At 38.1% G+C, this 21,348-nt stretch overlaps 1 protein-coding gene across 1 annotated transcript in view; it reads right to left on the minus strand.

Moving 5' to 3' along the window:
- Positions 1-931: 931 nt before the first annotated feature.
- Positions 932-21,348, minus strand: part of LOC126249136 (uncharacterized) — a 58,584-nt gene continuing 38,167 nt past the window's right edge. Inside the window, exon 3 of the mRNA XM_049950789.1 lies at positions 932-1,228. Within this exon, the coding sequence (XP_049806746.1) occupies positions 1,055-1,228 (174 nt within the window). The 3' untranslated portion in view covers positions 932-1,054. The remainder of the gene's footprint in view (positions 1,229-21,348) is intronic.

A 21,348-nucleotide genomic window follows, 5' to 3' on the forward strand; every position in this document is an offset into this window, starting at 1 on the left:
TTAAAGCTCGTCTACGGCACACAAAAGCATAATGTACAAGTACGCTATACATCCAGTTATATAGTTTCTTTAACTTTAAAATATTTTAGCGGTAATAATTAATTGCTGCTATTTCTGGTCGTATTGTGGCTTCTTTTATTTGTGTAAGCTGCCAACAAAGAAATTGATATTGAAGACACCAAGAGATACTTAATTTTTTTGCGTTTATTTTGCTACAATTGAACGTATATTGAGAGCAGATGACAATTTTAAAGTAAAAAAATACTGCCGGAACACGAAGAGATAGTAAATATTTTACGATACGGCACAACGTATGTCAGAGGGGACATCAAGGCCCTAATCTCGTAGGCTAAACAAAACTAGAAATAAATATACAAAATAAATATAATTTTTTGCTATAAATACCTAATAATTCTTGTAATGAGGCAAATATTTATGAATAAATATTTTCAAATTTAAGTATGTAAATACCTCACTTGCACTATATGTACGTACACAAATAGAACAGGCTTTAACACAATACTCAGTTAACTTACATGATACAGAAATAAATAAAATGGAAATTGTTTATGATAATGACATAACAAACAGATGATTCTGATGAAAACCAGAAATATAGCTGAAAATGTTTATACCTAAATAAAATCATAGTGGAGTGAGACGATATGCTGCAAAATGCAACTGACATTATAGTGGTTACGTGAACATTTGATTTAAAACACTGGAAACTAACAGGTGAAATAAAGGAAATATGTCTTAATATATCACCTTTTTCATTTGACCCTTTACGATAGTATGAATCTCTGACAATAGGAACAATGATTTAAGTGAGAACACTTCAATCAGGTATGCAGTATTAATGACAGGAAAAGCAAATAGAGGATGAAATTTTGAATTGCCAATACTGAAAAAAATATGTAAGATGGTGAACTGAAGGAGGTCTCTTTGCCACAGATTTAAATAATGATCACATGTATGAAAGACGCTACATCTGTGCAGCTATAAAATACACGAAGTACAATGGCTCAGGTATGCAGAAGCAAACAGAAAGCGTTCATCTGTTGAACCATGCTCCAATTTCAGGGCCTCCATTGTAGCCATAGTGTGCTTCGGCAAGATTATCCTTGTACACATTGTCTTGCGACTGCAGCGCCGCATTCCGCAACACGTTGAAGAGCAGCAACAAAAGTGCAACCTTCCCAACAAACAGCGACTTTACAGCCATCATCTGTGAACAGAAAGACGATCTCTCATGAGGCACGCCAAGTCACATGTCTGTATGAAAGAGTAGTTCGCTATATGGTGTAAGGGTCAGTCAAATGAAAACGAGACATGAAAAAATGTAAGTAAACTGTTTATTATTTCAAAATAAATCACCATAACTTAACATATTTATTTCACTGTGAGACAAGACGGCCAGTGCCTGCATGGGAAAATGTTTTTGGTTGCCTAGAGAACTGTGATTACACCCAAGTGTGCACCTCTTCGTCCACAGCAAATCGATGGCCAAGAATGTCTTTTCTCAGGGCAACAAAAATATGGAATTTGCTTGGGGAGATATGTGGGTGGCATGGAGGATGTGTAATGGCTTTCCACCGAAACTTCCACAGTAGACTCGAAACAACATAAATGAGTGAAGTTCGATGGAAATAAAATATCAATATGAGATACAAAATTTCAAAAGATACTTTTCTCATAACCAACGGGTATACACAAAATCATTTGAGCGTCGCCCTCCCTCCCTCGCCACCCCCCCCCCCCCCCGAATCCTAACATTCCAAATGGGAAAAAATTTTCTTTGCTGATAACGCAATATTACAGTTACTCACAAAACGAGAGAACTCTTACAGAGAAATCAAATCGAGCAACCCTCAAGGAAGTTTACAAGGGGCCAACGTGCAATTTTTAAAAATGTTTGTGCCCTTAGAATCCTATCATCAGTGTGTAACAGCCAGTGTTTTGTAATTAAATCATATTCATATGTACATTCAGTTTTAGCTATGGAATTCTTTTCTGGGAAATAAATGCATAAAATATGAACATTATTTTAAAAGTACACAAGAGGACTATAAGAATAATAACGAAAAATTGTAGTCTAGTCCATTGTAAATATCTGTTCAAAACATTAGGGTTTTAACTATACAGTGTGAATATCAATCAGTTATGCACATAAAAATAACATTATAAAATGCACATACTGCTCAGTCAGTCACATGGTATAAGATCTGAACTCAGTTTACTTTCACTAAGAACAAATAAACATAAAACTGAATCTGGTATTTTCTTCCAAGCAATAAAACTACAATATATTACCCAAGCATATAGAAAAGAGATTACTAAAAGGAACCTATTTAAAGAGGTAGTTAAACAGTACCCATTTTGCAATACATTCTGTACCATAAAAGATTGCTTAGACAGCACAGAGTAGGAGTATGGTATAAAATTTAACATAAGTAAATATAATTATGATAGTAATAATAATCATAGCTGTGGTCCAGACATAATATGGTAGAGTTACATTATGAAATAATATATGTATAGTATGTGCAGTGATTGGTGGCTAGAAATGAATGAACTGTGTGGCACTAGTCTTCTGCATTATTAAATAAATTATTTGCAAAACAATATTCCACATTAGGGGTAAACAGAATGATGTAGCTCCACTTTAAGCTAACAAGTCTTGTATTGAAAGGATAGAGGTTCCAGTCTTCATCCAGCCATTTTGGTTTAGGTTTTCCATGCTTTCCCTAAATTACTTCATGCAAATGCGAAGATGTTTGTACTGTAAGGCCACAACTAACTGCTAGTCCCATCCTTATCAAATTAAATCTGTATATATGTAAATGTCTATATATATAAATTATTTTTGTTCACATTAAATTGAGAGACCCAGTATCCTTGTTAAAGTGATCCACAGGGATCTGTGGATGAGTAATACTACTACTACTACTACTACTACTACTACTATTGTATCCTGCATCTCTCAGAATTGTGGAGTGCTGTCGTGCCTCTGTCACCAAGCTCACAGCTCAACATACTCAGTGTCTTTCCCACGGAAATTTTAGCTGCATTTCCTTCCCAAACTATGAAATCAATCCTGAGATTGACAAACCTTATCAACTGGCCTCCTGTTACCTAAGGCCCATTTCTTGTCTCTTGCCAATATAGATCCCACGTCCTTGTTTTTATATTCCTGCCTCTCCAATACAATCTAAATCGATATGCTTTTCTATAAAATGTTACTGGTTGCCCGCAATACAATCATTCTCATTGGATTGACGATGACACACATCACCAGCATCTGTTCAAGCGTCAGCGTTTAATTATCATTCCTACTTATGTGTTTTTATGTATTATATTCGTGGCCAGCCCATCCACTACCAGTGGGATGTAAATAACAGATTAGTTCTTTAAAAATACTACATACCAGTATATTGGCCACGTATTTAAACTCCATTGGAATGCAATTCCAGTTAATTATATCCACCTAACTGCAGGCTTTCTAACTAACCATCCACCCTATGTAGTCACAAAGAATATCACAACTATTATTTCATAACAATGAATAGGCATATCTCATGGACCCATCCCATCACAAGTCCTTTATCCTCTTATGCATAGCTGACGTCTCAAAACCATTCTACCTAATGGAGCTGTACAAATATGCTAATGATGTCGCCTTATGGAACTTACAACTCTCCATTCGCCCCGAATGAACCCATGTGAACAGCTTCTCTACTTGGTGCAAGCAGTGCTACCTCTCCACCAACCCTGCAAAAACACAGGCAATAGTTATACAAAAGTCCACCCAAGCCTGCCACCTTTGTCACCGCTACTTAACAGACCACAAGCAGGCATCACACGAAAATACCTAGACCTAACACTGCAGATAAACTAATTTGGAATCCTCGCTGACTAATCACAAGAAAGAAAGCTCCTATTGGAATAAAGTAACTAGATTTACTAACCAACTAAGAATGGCGAGTAAACCTCAAGACCATTATCCACACATGAAAGACTCATTTGTACCATCCTCACCTATTCAAATGCTTCACAGACATCCATTCCTCCCAAGCTTAACCACTCCCTACAAATACTTGAACCACATGCACTCCATCATCCTTTCTACGTTCGACGAAGTGCTTCCACCCACATCTTGCTGTACCAGCTCAATGTTGCGACACCTGCTCAGACATATGGAACACCTTCTTGTGTTCTATAACTGCCACAAATGTGACTCTCAAATCCTCATTCTATGACCCACGAGTTGGGAGACTCCTTCGGAAATCACAGTAATCCAGTCATGATCTTAGATTACGTTTGAGCAGACAGACAATTTATTTTCGACCTCCCAGTAAGGTACTTGAATGTATCAAGTGCCACGTCATCACTGGAATGTGTTGAACAATTGAACACAAAACTTACAAACAAGTTAGTAGTAGGGAATTAGGAAAGCTGGCACAGTCTGCATTATTGCAAAATTTTCCTCATCTGATGATGCCAGGCAGTGTTGCCATATTTTTCCCCTACTCCTCTCCTCACCCCTATGATGTCACAATACAAGATGGCGGAAGTAGTCCACTTGTCCTAAATTATTCTCCCATCTTGATGGTTCAAATGGCTCTGAGCACTATGGGACTTAACATCTGAGGTCATCAGTCCCCTAGACTTAGAAGTACTTAAATCTAACTAATCTAAGGACGTCACACACATCCATGTCCGAGGCATGATTCGAACCTGGTCACAATGGTCAGCCCATCTTGATGTTCACACCACCTCATGAGTGATGTCTTCACGCAGTATAGGAGTGTGTGGTCCAGGGCCCAAATTATGGTACACTGGTTTGATGATGTACATATTTGACAATAGGGACAGTTTAACACATGCAGTCATGGCACTCCTGCTCACTTTTGTTACCCTGCTTCATTAGTAGCGTACCTGTGGTTGCAGATTCATGACAGTTATGCACAGTTTAAAAGCCTTACAGAGAATAGGCCAAATGACCAGTCTTCAGACAGGAGACCACAACAGCACACAATGCAAGAATATTAAAAGTGTTGTGCAAACGTGAAGATAGAAGTATAACATATAACTGCTAAGAGTATCAAAAATGGCCGAAAGGCAATTACTAAACAATGCTTGACAAAGAAGTTCAGGTCCAGCTCCACACCCTATTGACGTCTGTGCTCGCAATTTGTGGGAGTTGTCACAAGTTAAATTCTTCCACCATAAATAATAACATAGGCAAGTGTAAAATTTACAATGTTTTCATTTCAGAATGCACACAATTTCATTATAGTTTTTATTGAATAGTTAAAACTTTCATTCTTCTAGATATATCAATTGCATAAGAGGGATTTTGAATGAACCTGAATGGACTTAAATTTACATCACTATTTAATTGAGTTATTCTTGTAAATTCTCTATGAGAATCATGAGCCTTTAAGAAATTATTTGGTGGTTTGACACCCCATAGTTTTCCAGGAAAAACTTCGTTTCTACCATTTTTAACTTAGATATTTTTAATTTAACATGATCGAATAAAGAAGAATCAAGAAATTAATTAGTTTTTCGATTAGCTTGGACAAAAAAGGAAAATGAAGCAAGGCATAAAAATTCTATAGATTTATAATGATTAGCAATACCAATTTCAAAATTTCTTTTTCCCTGTAATTCATAAAATTGAATTGTTTGAAGTTCAAAGAAAGAAACTGGAATTTTTGGATTTTTAAGGCTCTATTGATCTAATTCAAGTGAGTGTTCTGGTTCAGGAACATGAATTTCCATAATTTTTACAATTTTACCTTCCTTTCAAAGTGTAGAGTCATCGTTTCTGTAGTCCAGGAAATGAATCATCACGATCTTTTTTCGAACTCCAAGTAATAATTACAGTTAAATCACCTTCAGGCATAATTTCTACATAATCTTCAAAAAATTGACCAAATAATTCTAAACGATAAACAACTTCGTTTGGTTTAGTTTCAATATATCCATTGTTAAGAATATGTCCTTCCATATTTCATTCACTCAAAAGGGGAGAAGTTACTTGAATAACAGTTGAAGAAGAAATAAATGGCTGCTAGATTATAATAAAATATACTTTCTTTTTTAATTGTAATAAAATCAAATGTTTTTAAAATATAATTATCAATTAGTTTAACATTTGATTTACCATCACATGCAAAAAAAATCAGATCCATCTCTGAAAATATCAAAAGTCATATAAAGTGGTGTAAAATTTGGATGAATCCAACCACCACCAATATTAATATTAGTTTCAGTTTCCTTGCTAGAATATTTAAATTACTTTTTGTTTTCTCATTAATGGAAAATGAGTAAAACTTTCGATGTGGTTCATAAATTATTATGGGGAAAAATTTATTAATTCATTAATAAAACAACTGTTACATAAGAACCATTAAAGTCAATTAAATTATCATTTGCATCAGTTCTAGTTATTCCTAAATTCTAAATAGTATTGAAAATCGTAATTTTTATAGGGTGATTTGGTTCATAAATTATTGGGCCACCAAATTCAGACTGCTTAAATGAAGCAATTATATTAGTTTCTTTATGAAAATTATCGTTATGCTTAACAAACATTCCATCACCCAAATTAAAATTTACAATAATTAATTCAAAGAGAATAATTCTAACAACATCCTTAGATCTCTTTGCATTAATAATTTGATTATTAAATCCTAAAACTTCACCTACAAAAAGTTCTTTGTCTATAATTAATTTTTTATTGTTTTCGATAACAATTCTATTTAAACTATTATCTGCTTTAATATGAACATTAGTATTTTTCAAATGAATAAATTTCTATAAACGTTTCAAACGATATTCACCAACCCGAAATTCTATCGTTTTTCCACTTTTGTAAAGTTTATTATTTCTTGAAGTAATATTTGGAGTTAAAAAAGTTGAATAAAAACCAACTAGTGCAACATTTTAATGAGTTTCTCTTATTGGAACAGTTAATATAATCTTCATAACGGAATGATTATCACTCAATAGAAATAATCTACTCATTAATATTAGCAAAACGTATGTAAATAAATGACAGTCTGGGAACAAAAAATGTGACATCCAGAAAGGAAATTAAAAAATAAACATGCTAAACTTTTACCAAATTCTATTCAATGTGCTGTTACAGGACCAAATGGATGTAGAAAAACCACATTAATAATTGATGAGTATATTTTAAATGCTGGACGGTTTAATGGGAAAAATTAAACATTTGTATGTTTATTCAAAAAGTTTTGATCAATCAAAATATCAAGAAATAAAAAAAATTGAGGACCAAGTTAACGAAATAAATGTTAATTTCTTGTAAATAACGATGAAATTTTTCTATTGGATGAATGTCAAGATAATTCAGTTGTAGTTTTTGATAATTTCATTCTTGAAATTCAAGATTTTGTTAGAGAATATTTCACTAGGGGAAGACCTAAAGGAATAGATTGTTGTTATTTAAGGCTAACATATTTCCAAAAAATTAGTTAGAGATAATTTTTATTTTTAAAATATTTTCGAACAAGTTGAAACAAATTCCATTTATATTTATCATGCATTTGTTGGCGGTGATTTAAAGTTTGTTAAATTGTAGTAAATATTGGAAAAGATGATTTTGGTTTCATAACAATATAAATGACAAGGCAAACTAATGAAGGTATAAATTAAGAATTTCTTAAATGCTGAACATAAAAAAATATAATGGCATGAAGTGTAGCCAACAGTTACACTTAAATGATACATAAATTTAATGTAAATCTTAAATGTAAAATAAAGAAACCATTATTGCGTTAGTTATTCTAAATAAATTCTTACAAAATACGATCTAGAAATTGTTGAAAAGCCAAACAAAATAAAAAATAAAACAATTAAAATAAAAGTTTAAAAATGAAAAAAAAACAAGGACAGAATATGAAAAATTTGAAAAAAAGATGAACCAGTTTCAGTTACAATAATAAAAGTTAACCATGGAATTGAAGGATTAGGATTAAAAATTTTAAAAGCAATTGGAGAAAACAGAGAAATTAAAAAACAAATGGTTCCTTATAACCAACATCATTACGAAGAATTCAATGATATTCAAACAATTAAATAATATGTGAATCAGAAATAAATAGTCTGTTATAGAATTATGAAAAAGAAAGAAAATTGGAAAACTAATATGTTGAAAATAAAAATATAGGCGAAAGAATGTTGGAGTATGTTAATCATAGTGAAGATAATGTTTTTGGTTTTAGACCTGCTGGACAATTTAAATATGTGGAAAACTACCAGTAGAATTCAATGGAGACAAATTTAATAATTGGTGAAAAAGAATTTGAAGGAACAGATGAGTTAATGAAACTTTTAACTACAAAACAAATAACTATATTTGATGTTGGAACAGAATTTTAATATGTTGATTTTCAAAATAATGCAAGAATATTATTCGATTCAGATGTTGTATATAATGAAAGTAATAAAAATAATATAAAATCAAGTACAGGAAATTAATATATAAACTTGATAAAAACAATTGTTGAACATATTTTCCTGGTTTTCCAGAAAACTTGGTGATCATTTGAAAAAGATTGTGAAGGTTAAGTAAAACATATTCAGAAAAACCAAATAAATATACTTGGATGAATCATCTTGGAGATTTAATTGATAGATTAACAGTTCCACATGTTGAAGTATTAGTAGGAAACAAAAATTATCGTAATGACAAAATTGGAATAACTCAGATATTAACAAACAAATTTAGTCAATTTATTAAATGATCCAAAAGAAATTCCTTATTTAATTATATTTAAGAATAATTTACCACACATATTATGGAAAAGTCAAAAATATGGAAAATGTTTAGTTAATACATTAATTAACAAATTACTATTTAAATACATTTATCGGGTTGCAGTTGTTGTGGTCTAGGAACAAAATTACGAGAAAGATTATCTAGAAATGATAAAAGTGTAAATTGATAAATTAAAAAATGTGAAGCACATATTATTTTTTATAAAAGTAATAAAGAATTAGAAAAAAGACATGAAGCAGATGAAAAATTACAATTATTTGCAAAAGAAAGATTGTATGCATATGATTCCTCATTAAAAAAACTGTTGACACAGCAGTTAGCAGAAAACGAAATTTAGGAATGAGATTAATGCTGACAAAAATGGATGGCATTTATAAACATTCTTTATTAATTTTCAGTCTACATAAATGAATAACTTTTAAATTGATTATACTTTGTTACCTAGTGCCAAACTAAGACCAAAATCAAAAACTTAAACTCAATAATGAACAATAAAATATTATTAACCATTTTTAACTAATGTCTAAAAAAAAAGAGAATAAAACTGGTAGAAATTTTCTTGCATCATTAACTGTTCCTGTAGTGAAAATGATTTTTTGGTTGAATATTTAACAAAGAAAAAAGAAACAAAACATGAAGCTGGATTTTTACCATTATTTTTAGCTGCATTACCTTATGTAGCAATAATTGGTTCACTTGCTGGTGAAGCTGCAGTAATCACAAATGCAGTTTTATATAGGAAAAGGCGATAAAGAATCAGAAAAACAAAAAAAGACACAGTTTGGAAATGGTATAAAAGGAAGGGAGTAAAAAAAATTCAAAGGAATAATCACAAATTTTAATAATCCCTTATCAAATTTTTACATAGAAGAATTATTTAAACAATGAAAAATTAAACATTTTCATGGTGATTTTATGACTAATAAATTTCCTAATGAACCAAAAAAATTATAATGTGGAATAGTAAATTTAGATACTTTTGATCATTTTGGAACTCATTGGATTTGTTGTTATAGAAATGAAGATGTAAAATTAGTTTCTGATTTATAAGGATGAAATATACCAAAACAAGTAGTAAACTATTTGGGAAAAAATAGTTTATATCACAATATTGATAGAAATCAAAATTTCAATGAAGCGATTTGTGGGCATTGGTGTTTATTTGTTTTAACGCTATTATTAATGAATTATAAGTTAGCGATGTTTGAAATTTAATAAATAGACATTTTTGGACTAAAATCATTGAAAATTCGTAATCATTAGAATGTGTGAACATTACGGAAGGCGAACTACTCGCTGTTGAGAGGAATGTTGTTACACGTATTGCCAAATGCATTGAGGTTGACGGACATCATTTTGAGCATTTATTGCATTAATGTGGTATTTACAGGTAATCATGCTGTAACAGCATAAGTTCTCAGAAATGATAAGTTCACAATGGTACATGTATCTCTTTGGAACAACCGAAATAAAACGTTCAAACGTACCTACGTTCTGTATTTTAATTTAAAAAACCTACCTGTTACCAACTGTTCGTCTAAAATTGTGAGCCATATGTTTGTGACTATTACAGTCCCATCTATCACAAAGCGAAAAAAGTGGTTCAACTAAAACATTCATATTTCTTTACGTACTACACGAATATGTAATAAAAATGGGGGTTCCTATTTAAAAAATGCAGTTGATATCCGTTTGACCTATGGCAGCGCCATCTCGCGGGCCAACCATAGCGCCATCTGGTTTCCTCTTCAAGCTAGACGAGTTTCTTTCTTTGTAGTTTTTTCGTTTGATGCTTATTTTGTGAGGTATTTGGTCCGGTCACTATCAAATGGATCTCCCTGTATGTCAGGAATGACGATTTGCCCATCATTCCGTTAATGGTCACAGTTATTGTGATATTTACGTAAAGTAAGACACTGCGCGAAATTCGGAAAAATTGTGCAATGAAAAATAGAGGTCGCTATAATTTTATATTTGATGCATATTAAATACACTGCTGGCCACCGTAAATGCAACACCCTGAAGGAAGCATCCGAATCAAGTGAAATTTACACCATGGGTTTGCAGCGATGAGATATGCAACTGATTAGAATTTCAGCGCAGACGCACATCACGCGCGCCTGTGGCGCCACCTCATAGCGCCATTTAAGGCTTGGCGATTTCGACGAGTGTACATTTGGCACGTGTGTTTACCTTGTGGTTGTTTCACAAGACGATCAGTTATGCCTCGTAGACAACAGCGAACATCTTTTGATCAAGTATCCGAGTTCGACAGAGGAAGGATAGTGGCTTACCGAGATTGTGGATTATCATACAGAGAAATCGCTAGTCGTGTTGGACGAAACCAAACAACTGTAATGCGGATATGTCACCGTTGGATGCAGGAGGGTACGACGGACCGACGTGGTCGATCGCATTCACCTCGGTGCATCACTGCACGTGCTGATAGGCAAATTGTGCGCATGGCAGTGACGGATCGCTCAGTGACATCCCGAACCATAGCACAGCACATTGCGTCTGTAACGCATCATCCAGTGTCTGCGCGTACCATTCGACGCCGTTTACAGCAGAGTGGTTTGTCCGCAAGACGTCCATTGCTTCGTCTACCATTGACGCAGAACCACAGACGTCTCCGTCGCCAATGGTGCGATGACAGACGGATGTGGGCGGCAGAATGGAATGACGTTGTCTTTACTGACGAGGCACGCTTCTGTCTGCAGCACCACGATGGTCGGATTCGAGTGTGGAGACACCGTGGAGAGAGGATGCTGGACAGCTGCATTATGCACCGCTACACTGGTCTTGCACCTGGTATTATGGTATGGGGCGGTATTGGATATTACTCTCGCACGCCTCTAGTACGCATTGCCGGTACTTTAAATAGCCGGCGCTACATATCCGAGGTGCTGGAGCCAGTTGTCCTTCCTTACCTTCAGGGCTCGGCCACAGCCATATTTCAACAGGATAATGCGCGACCACACGTGGCACGCATTGTCCACGGCTGTACGATACGTGAATGCCATCCTCGGACCGATAGTGCATCCGTTTCGGCATCATATTGGCCGAGGCATTCGTCTTAATGGACGACAATTCGTGCCGCATCGTGCACATCTTGTGAATGACTTCCTTCAGGATAATGACGTCGCTCGACTAGAGTGGCGAGCGTGTTCTCCAGACATGAACCCTATCGAACATGCCTGGGATAGATTGAAAACAGCTGTTTATGGACGACGTAAGCCACCAACCACTCTGAGGGCTCTACGCCATATCGCCGTTGAGGAGTGGGACAATCTGGACCAGCAGTGCCGTGATGAACTTGTGGATAGTATGCCATGACGAATACAGGCAGGCATCAATGCAAGAGGACGTGCTACTGGGTATTAGAAGTACCGGTGTTTCAAGAAATCTAGACCACCACCTCTGAAGGTGTCGCTATATGGCGGTACAACATGCAATGTGCGGTTTTCATGAGCAATAAAAAGGGCGGAAATGATGTTTATGTTGATTTCTATTCCAGTTTTCTGTACAGGTTCCGGAACTCTCGGAACCGTACAGGTTTCGGAACTCTCGGAACCGAGGTGATGCAAAACTATTTTTGATGTGTGTATTTTTTGTGCAACATTAATACATTGTATTGAAACTAAATTAATTGTTAGTATGTTTTTGTACGATGTAAAACGGAATATTTAGACCTGTTTAAATAGTATGAAAAATAAAAATAATGTATGAGTACATGTCAATCCATTTCGATAGGTTGCCACAGGGCCCGTTTGTAATGTGCTCGTGGCACTGCGCTGGTAAATACGTAGTTGTCGCCGGCAGTATTGAGGTACTGTGTATACAAACCTACTACAGGGGCCGACCGAAGTGGCCGTGCGGTTAAAGGCGCTGCAGTCTGGAACCGCAAGACCGCTACGGTCGCAGGTTCGATTCCTGCCTCGGGCATGGATGTTTGTGATGTCCTTAGGTTAGTTAGGTTTAACTAGTTCTAAGTTCTAGGGGACTAATGACCTCAGCAGTTGAGTCCCATAGTGCTCAGAGCCATTTGAACCATTTTTTTTACTACAGGGTGGTCCATCGATAGTGACCGGGGCAAATATCTCACGAAATAAGCATCAAACGAAAAAACTACAAAGTCCGAAACTCGTCTAGTTTGAAGGGGGAAACCAAATGACGCTATGGTTGGCCCGCTAGGTGGCGCTGCCATGGGTCGAACGGATATCAACTGCGTTTTTTTTTTTAAATAGGAACCCTCATGTTTATTACATATTCGTGTAGTACGTAAAGAAATACGAATGTTATGGTTGGACCACTTTTTTCGCTTTGTGATAGGTGCACTGTAATAGTCGCAAACGTATAAGTACGTGGTATCACGTGACATTCCGCCAGTGCGGACGGTATTTGCTTCGTGATACATTACCCGTCTCTAAACGGACCGTTTACCAATTGCGGAAAAGGTCGATATCGTGTTGATGTATGGCTGTTGTGATCAAAATGCCCAACGGGCGTGTGCTATGTATGCTGCTCGGTATCCTGGACGACATCATCCAAGTGTCCGGACCGTTCGCCGGATAGTTGCGTTATTTAAGGAAACAGGAAGCGTTCAGCCACATGTGAAACGTCAACCACGACCTGCAACAAATGATGATGCCCAAGCAGGTGTTTTAGCTGCTGTCGCGGCTAATCCGAACAACAGTAGCAGACAAATTGCGCGAGAATCGGGAATCTCAAAAACGTCGGTGATGAGAAGGCTACATCAACATCTCTTGCACCCGTACCATATTTCTATGCACCAGGAATTGCATGGCGACGACTTTGAACGTCGTATACAGTTCTGCCACTGGGCACAAGAGAAATTACGAGACGATGACAGATTTTTTTGCACGCTTTCTATTTAGCGACGAAGCGTCATTCACCAACAGCAGTAGCGTAAACCGGCATAATATGCACTATTGGGCAATGGAAAATCCACGACGGCTGCGACAAGTGGATCATCAGCGACCTTGGCGGGTTAATGTATGGTGCGGCATTATGGGAGGAAGGATAATTGGCCCCCATTTTATCGATGGCGATCTAAATTGTGCAATGTATGCTGATTTCCTACGTAATGTTCTACCGATGTTACTACAAGATGTTTCACTGCATGACAGAATGGTGATGTACTTCCAACATGATGGATTTCCGGCAGATAGCTCGAGTGCGGTTGAAGCGGTATTGAATAGCATATTTCATGACAGGTGGATTGGTCGTCGAAGCACCATACGATGATCTGCACGTTCACCGGAACTGACGTTCCCGGATTTCTTTCTGTGGGGAAAGTTGAAGGAAATTTGCTATCGTGATCCACCGACAACGCCTGACAACATGCGTCAGCGCATTGTCAATGCATGTGCTAACGTTACGGAAGGCTAAGTACTCGTTGTTGAGAGGAATGTAGTTACACGTATTGCCAAATGCATAGAGGTTGACGGACATCATTTTGAGCATTTATTGCATTAATGTGGTATTTACAGGTAATCACGCTGTAACAGCATGCGTTCTCAGAAATGATAAGTTCACAAAATTACATGTATCACATTGGAACAACCAAACTAAAATGTTCAAACGTACCTACGTTCTTTATTTTAATTTAAAAAATCTTCATGTTACCAACTGTTCGTCTAAAATTGTGAGCCACATGTTTGTGATTATTACAGCGCCATCTATCACAAAACAATAAAAGTGGTCCAACTAAAACATTCATATTTCTTTACGTACTACACGAATATGTAATAAAAATGGGGGTTCCTACTTAAGAAAGCGTAGTTGATATCTAGCGGGTGAACCATAGCGCCATCTGGTTTCCCCCGTCAAGCTAGACAAGTTTTGTTCTTTGTAGTTTTTTCGCTTAACGCTTATTTCGTGAGATATTTGGCCCGGTCACGATCAATGGACCACTCTGTATACTGTTTGCGCTTGGCTATCTGCGTTTTCAAACCAGACAGTCATGTGATTCTTTCAAAGAGAGTTCATACAAGAGAGATGAAAAACTGTATGCCATATTGCATTAAATTCCAACGGCGATAGAGACTCAGCACATAAGATGCACACAGTGCGCCTGTGATTACTTCATTACGGACCTAAAGTCACTAAAACACCTTCACATGATTCGAGTTTCGATACTATTACGATTTTATGGCAAGCTCGGGGCAGAAGCATAAGACAAAGTCCGCTTTCTTCAATGAAGGTGACTGAAAGGACAATGGCTCGCTATATTATCAGAAAATATGGAAAATATTACTAGAAACGTACAGTAACGTCTGAAACAAGCATTAAGACAAGGACACCAAGCAATTTACTAGGATTCGATGCTATAGGTCTATGGTAGCGTTTTTATTTGTACATAGTAAGATGGGTGAGCCCCCCCCCCCTTGAACCATGGACCTTGCCGTTGGTGGGGAGACTTGAGTGCCTCAGCGATACAGATAGCCGTACCGTAGGTGCAACCACAACGGAGGGGTATGTGTTGAGAGGCCAGACAAACGTGTGGTTCCTGAAGAGGGGGAGCAGCTTTTTCAGTGGTTGCAGGGGCAACAGTCTGGATGATTGACTGATCTGGCCTTGCAACAGTAACGAAAACGGCCTTGCTGTGCTGGGACTGCGAACGGCTGAAAGCAAGGGGAAACTACAGCCGTAATTTTTCCCGAGGGCATGCAGCTTTACTGTATGGTTAAATGATGATGGCGTCCTCTTGGGTAAAATATTCCGGAGGTAAAATAGTTCCCCATTCGGATCTCCAGGCGGGGACTACTCAAGAGGATGTCGTTATCAGAAGGAAGAAAACTGGCGTTCTACGGATCGGAGCGTGGAATATCAGATCCCTTAATCGGGCAGGTAGGTTATAAAATTTAAAAAGAGAAATGGATAGGTTAAAGTTAGATATAGTGGGAATTAGTGACGTTCGGTGGCAGGAGCAGCAAGACTTCTGGTCAGGTGACTACAGGGTTATAAACACAAAATCAAATAGGGGTAATGCAGGAGTAGGTTTAATAATGAATAGGAAAATAGGAATGCGGGTAAGCTACTACAAACAGCATAGTGAACGCATTATTGTGGCCACGATAGATACGAAGCCCACGCCTACCACAGTAGTACAAGTTTATATGCCAACTAGCTCTGCAGATGACGAAGAAATTGAAGAAATGTATGATGAAATAAAAGAAATTATTGAGATAGTGAAGGGAGACGAAAATTTAATAGCCATGGGTGACTGGAATTCGTCAGTAGGAAAAGGGAGAGAAGGAAACGTAGTAGGTGAATATGGATTGGGGGTAAGAAACGAAAGAGGAAGCCACCTGGTAGAATTTTGCGCAGAGCACAACTTAATCATAGCTAACACTTGCTTCAAGAATCATAAAAGAAGACTGTATACATGGAAGAAACCTGGAGATACTGACAGGTTTCAAAATGGTTCAAATGGCTCTGAGCACTATGGGACTCAACATCTTAGGTCATAAGTCCCCTAGAACTTAGAACTACTTAAACCTAACTAACCTAAGGACATCACACACACCCATGCCCGAGGCAGGATTCGAACCTGCGACCGTAGCAGTCCCGCGGTTCCGGACTGCAGCGCCAGAACCGCTAGACCACCGCGGCCGGCGACAGGTTTCAGATAGATTATATAATGGTAAGACAGAGATTTAGAAACCAGGTTTTAAATTGTAAGACATTTCCAGGGGCAGATGTGGACTCTGACCACGATCTATTGGTTATGAACTGTAGATTAAAACTGAAGAAACTGCAAAAAGGTGGGAATTTAAGGAGATACGACCTGGATAAACTGAAAGAACTAGAGGTTGTAGAGAGTTTCAGGGAGAGCATAAGGGAACAATTGACAAGAATGGGGGAAAGAAATACAGTAAAGAAGAACGGGTAGCTTTGAGGGATGAAGTAGTGAAGGCAGCAGAGGACCAAGTAGGAAAAAGACAAGGGCTAGTAGAAATCCTGGGGTAACAGAAGAAATATTGAATTTAATTGATGAAAGGAGAAAATATAAAAATGCAGTAAATGAAGCAGGCAAAAAGGAATACAAACGTCTCAAAAATGATATTGACAGGAAGTGCAAAATGGCTAAGCAGGCATGGCTAGAGGACAAATGTAAGGATGTAGAGGCTTATCGCACTAGGGGTAAGATAGATACTGCCTACAGTAAAATTACAGAGACCTTTGGAGAAAGGAGAACCACTTGCATGAATACCAAGAGCTTTGATGGAAACCCAGTTCTAAGCAAAGAAGGGAAAGCAGAAAGGTGGAAGGAGTATATAGGGCCTATACAAAGGCGATGTACTTGAGGACAATATTATGGAAATGGAAGAGGATGTAGATGATGATGAAATGGGAGATATGATATTGCGTGAAGAGTTTGACAGAGCACTGAAAGACCTGAGTCGAAACAAGGCCCCCGGAGTAGAGAAAATTCCATTAGAACTACTGACAACCTTGGGAGAGCCAGTCCTGACAAAACTCTACCATCTGGTGAGCAAGATGTATGAGACATACCGAACTATCAGATTAATAAGTCACGGCTGCAAAATACTAACGCGAATTCTTTACAGACGAATGGAAAAACTAGTAGAAGCCGACCTCGGGGAAGATCAGTTTGGATTCCGTATAAATATCGGAACACGTGAGGCAATACTGCCCCTACGACTTATCTTAGAAGAAAAATTAAGGAAAGGCAAACCTACGTTTCTAGCATTTGTAGACTTAGAGAAAGCTTTTGACAATGTTGACTGGAATACTCTCTTTCAAATTCTGAAGGTGGCAGGGGTAAAATACAGGGAGCGTGTAGTGGACTGACAAGGCAGCCAGTCCACAGTGACGGGTAGCCGAAAGGGCACACGTACACACACGCCGACTGGCGCGAAGTCTGGAACAGGATTCGTAATGAATGTGATAAAGAAAAGAACGTAGCTACTAGAACACTTAACTTTTATATCGTCCTTTGGTATACTGCATTCTTGATGATACAAGTGAGACTATCTTGAGATACATGCAATGGTACAAATGGCGCCTTGCTAGGTCGTAGCCATTAACTTAGCTGAAGGCTATTCTAACTGTCTCTCGGCAAATGAGAGAAAGGCTTCGTACGTGTAGTCGCTAGCAATGTCGTCCGTACAACTGGGGCGAGTGCTAGTCAGTCTCTCGAGACCTGCCGTGTGGTGGCGCTCGGTCTGCGATCACTGCCAGTGGCGACACGCGGGTCCGACATGTAGTAATGGACCGCGGCCGATTTAAGCTACCACCTAGCAAGTGTGGTGTCTGGCGGTGACACCACAGAGCGAAAAGCTATTTACAATTTGTACAGAAACCAAATTGCAGTTATAAGAGTCGACGGACATGAAAGGGAAGCAGTGGTTGGGAAGGGAGTGAGACAGGGTTGTAGCCTCTCCCTGATGTTATTCAATCTGTATATTGAGCAAGCAGTGAAGGAAACAAAAGGAAAATTCGGAGTAGGTATTAAAATCCATGGAGAAGAAATAAAAACTTTGAGGTTCGCCGATGACATTGTAATTCTGTCAGAGACAGCAAGTGACTTGGAAGAGCAGTTGAACGGAATGGATAGTGTCTTGAAAGGAGGATATGAGATGAACATCAACAAAAGCAAAACGAGGATAATGGAATGTAGTCGAATTAAGTCGGGTGATGTTGAGGGTATTAGATTAGGAAATGAGACACTTAAAGTGGTAAAGGAGTTTTGCTATTTGGGGGGCAAAATAACTGATGATGGTCGAAGTAGAGAGGATATAAAATGTAGACTGGCATTGGTAAGGAAAGCGTTTCAGAAGAAGAGAAACTTGTTAACATCGAGTATAGATTTAAGTGTTCAGGAAGTCGTTTCTGAAAGTATTTGTATGGAGTGTAGCCATGTATGGAAGTGAAACATGGACAATAAATAGTTTGGACAAGAAGAGAGTAGAATCTTTCGAAATGTGGTGCTGCTGAAGGATGCTGAAGATTAGATGGGTAGATCACATAACTAATGAGGAAGTGTTGAATAGGATTGGGGAGAAGAGAAGTTTGTGGCACAACTTGACTAGAAGAAGGGATCGGTTGGTAGGACATGTTCTGAGGCATCAAGGGATCACCAGTTTGGTACTGGAGGGCAGTGTGGAGGGTAAAAATCGTAGAGGGAGACCAAGAGACGAATACACTAAGCAGATTCAGAAGGATGTAGGTTGCAGTAGGTACTGGGAGATGAAGAAGCTTGCACAGGATAGAGTAGCATGGAGAGCTGCATCAAACCAGTCTCAGGACTGAAGACCACAGCAACAACAAAGATGGGTGATTACTCAAAGTGTTTAGACACATACGCTCTTTGTTACGTTTGTTCCACATCTTTCTTTCTTTTATAACTACTATTTATGAGTGATTCTTCGAGAATAAACGCGGTAGTATCGTAAAAATTGTCATTGTTTTATTCGTAAGTATGTGAGATGTATTACAAAAACTTCTGCTTCGAAGGGATGGTCGAATGTCAAAATGAGACGCTGTACATGTTTTTATGTAAAAGGCCCGCAGTTGATTGAGTATCTCGGTATATACGAAAAGATACTACTGTTGACCTGACAGGAAAATAATTGTCCTTTGCGCACTAACACTTCTCGGAAACCTTGTTTCGAGACCTTGAACCGTCTATGAAATATTAGCGGTGCCTACGTGACGTGTGACATCGTAGAGGTATGCTCGAATGGTCCGCGATACATTCTCCGTCGTTAATAAGAACGAGGAGTGATGCTGTCTGCTGCGAGACAAGGCACTCCTTGACCTGCTTCCGGATGGCCAGAGCAGGTCAGCCATCCACTGACCCGCTCAAACATCTCGTCGGACTCGCCGCCGTCCCGTTTCCTTGGAGCAGTCCGCGCCGACTTTCGGAACAGGTGCCAGCTTCAGAACCTGTTTTTATTACATACCGAGGCCGCGGGCAACGGACCTGGACTCCTCGTCACTGCGGGGTTCATCTTCCAGCGTCACTAAAGGAACTCGGTATGCCTGGCTCCGTCTCCTCCACATAAGAAAGCTAGAGTGGGAAAGTTTACGTTTTTCACAGAGAGCGCTAACTACAGCAATAACTCGTTAGAGTTTCTTTCGCTTTATTACAGACAGGAAAAAAAGACATCGGCAGCATCCGAGAATCTTGAAATTTGTGCCACATGTAGGTGAACTTCGGGTATCATGGAATAGTCGGGCAATACGGAATACCATGATTTTTCATCTGTCCGCCCCCGGTAGCTGAGTGGTATGCCGGCACGGTAGCTCAGCGTGTTCGGTCAGAGAGCTGGTTGGCCTCTGCAATAAAAAAACTGAGTGAAGCGATCAACAACGAACTTGAACGGATGTCATGTGACGTCCGCAACGACCAAACACAACGATGAACAACGAACAAAAATGAAAAAAAAAGAGTGGTCCTAAGGGCCCGGGTTCGATTCCCGGCTGGGTCGGAGATTTTCTCCGCTCAGGGACTGGGTGTTGTGTTGTCCTAATCATCATCATTTCATCCCCATCGACGAGCAAGTCGCCGAAGTGGCGTCAAATCGAAAGACTTGCACCCGGCGAACGGTCTACCCGACGGGAGGCCCCAGTGACACGACATTTTTTTTTTTCATCTGTCGAGTGATCTCTCAAACGAGAGATACATGAACTATTTCAAAATGTTTCCGTGTTGCTCTGTTGCAGGTCTAGATCGTCTCCAGACATCGTGTGAGCTATAGCGCGGAAAACACTTTTCGCTCCCGCGCAAAACTTTTGCAAATAGGTTTTAAAAAATATAAAATAATTACTGAAAATGTACCATAACGATTAAAAATATGCAATTTATAAAGTAAATGACTAGTAGATCGTTATGCTTTCCTCGATTTTTGGCTATGGATACAGTTGATTCTATTGACATGTTGTGAAGCACAAGATGGCGTGTTGGGCAGTATGAAATACTTCGTAGTCCATATAACATGACATAAAATCCAGTATATTCAACACAACATGACAGCAGATTATTTCTTATAAGCCATATCATATATTTAAGAAAATCTCTATTGTAATTGGCCTGCCTCCGTAGCTCAGTGATCGGTGTGTCTGACTATGTGGAAGATACGGCTCTGATTCCCGACATTTCCAAGGACTTTTCCTCGGTGGGAGCAATGGAACGATGTGCACTCAGCCGTGATAATAATGATAGAGAATTACTGCTCTGCGAAGGAAAGTTTTGAGATGATGGAAGAGAAATAAGGATTGGGTGCGTTGTTTGTGAAATGTGGATCCATCTTAACTGTACGAAGACAGTGAATGAAGATTACATTTAATACTTTTAAAATACACGAATGTAAAACAAATCATCTCTCTCACGTAAACGAATACCTCTTTTGAATGGAAAACAAATCATATCTGTTATGTAAACAAATAATTGTTTTACAATATAATAAACTTCGACAGTTTCATTATCGAATCAAATTACACTGAAGCGCCAAAGAAACTAGTATTGGCGTGCGTATTCAAAT

Source organism: Schistocerca nitens, chromosome 3, assembly GCF_023898315.1.
Source record: "Schistocerca nitens isolate TAMUIC-IGC-003100 chromosome 3, iqSchNite1.1, whole genome shotgun sequence".
NCBI classification, from domain to species: Eukaryota; Metazoa; Arthropoda; class Insecta; order Orthoptera; family Acrididae; genus Schistocerca; species Schistocerca nitens.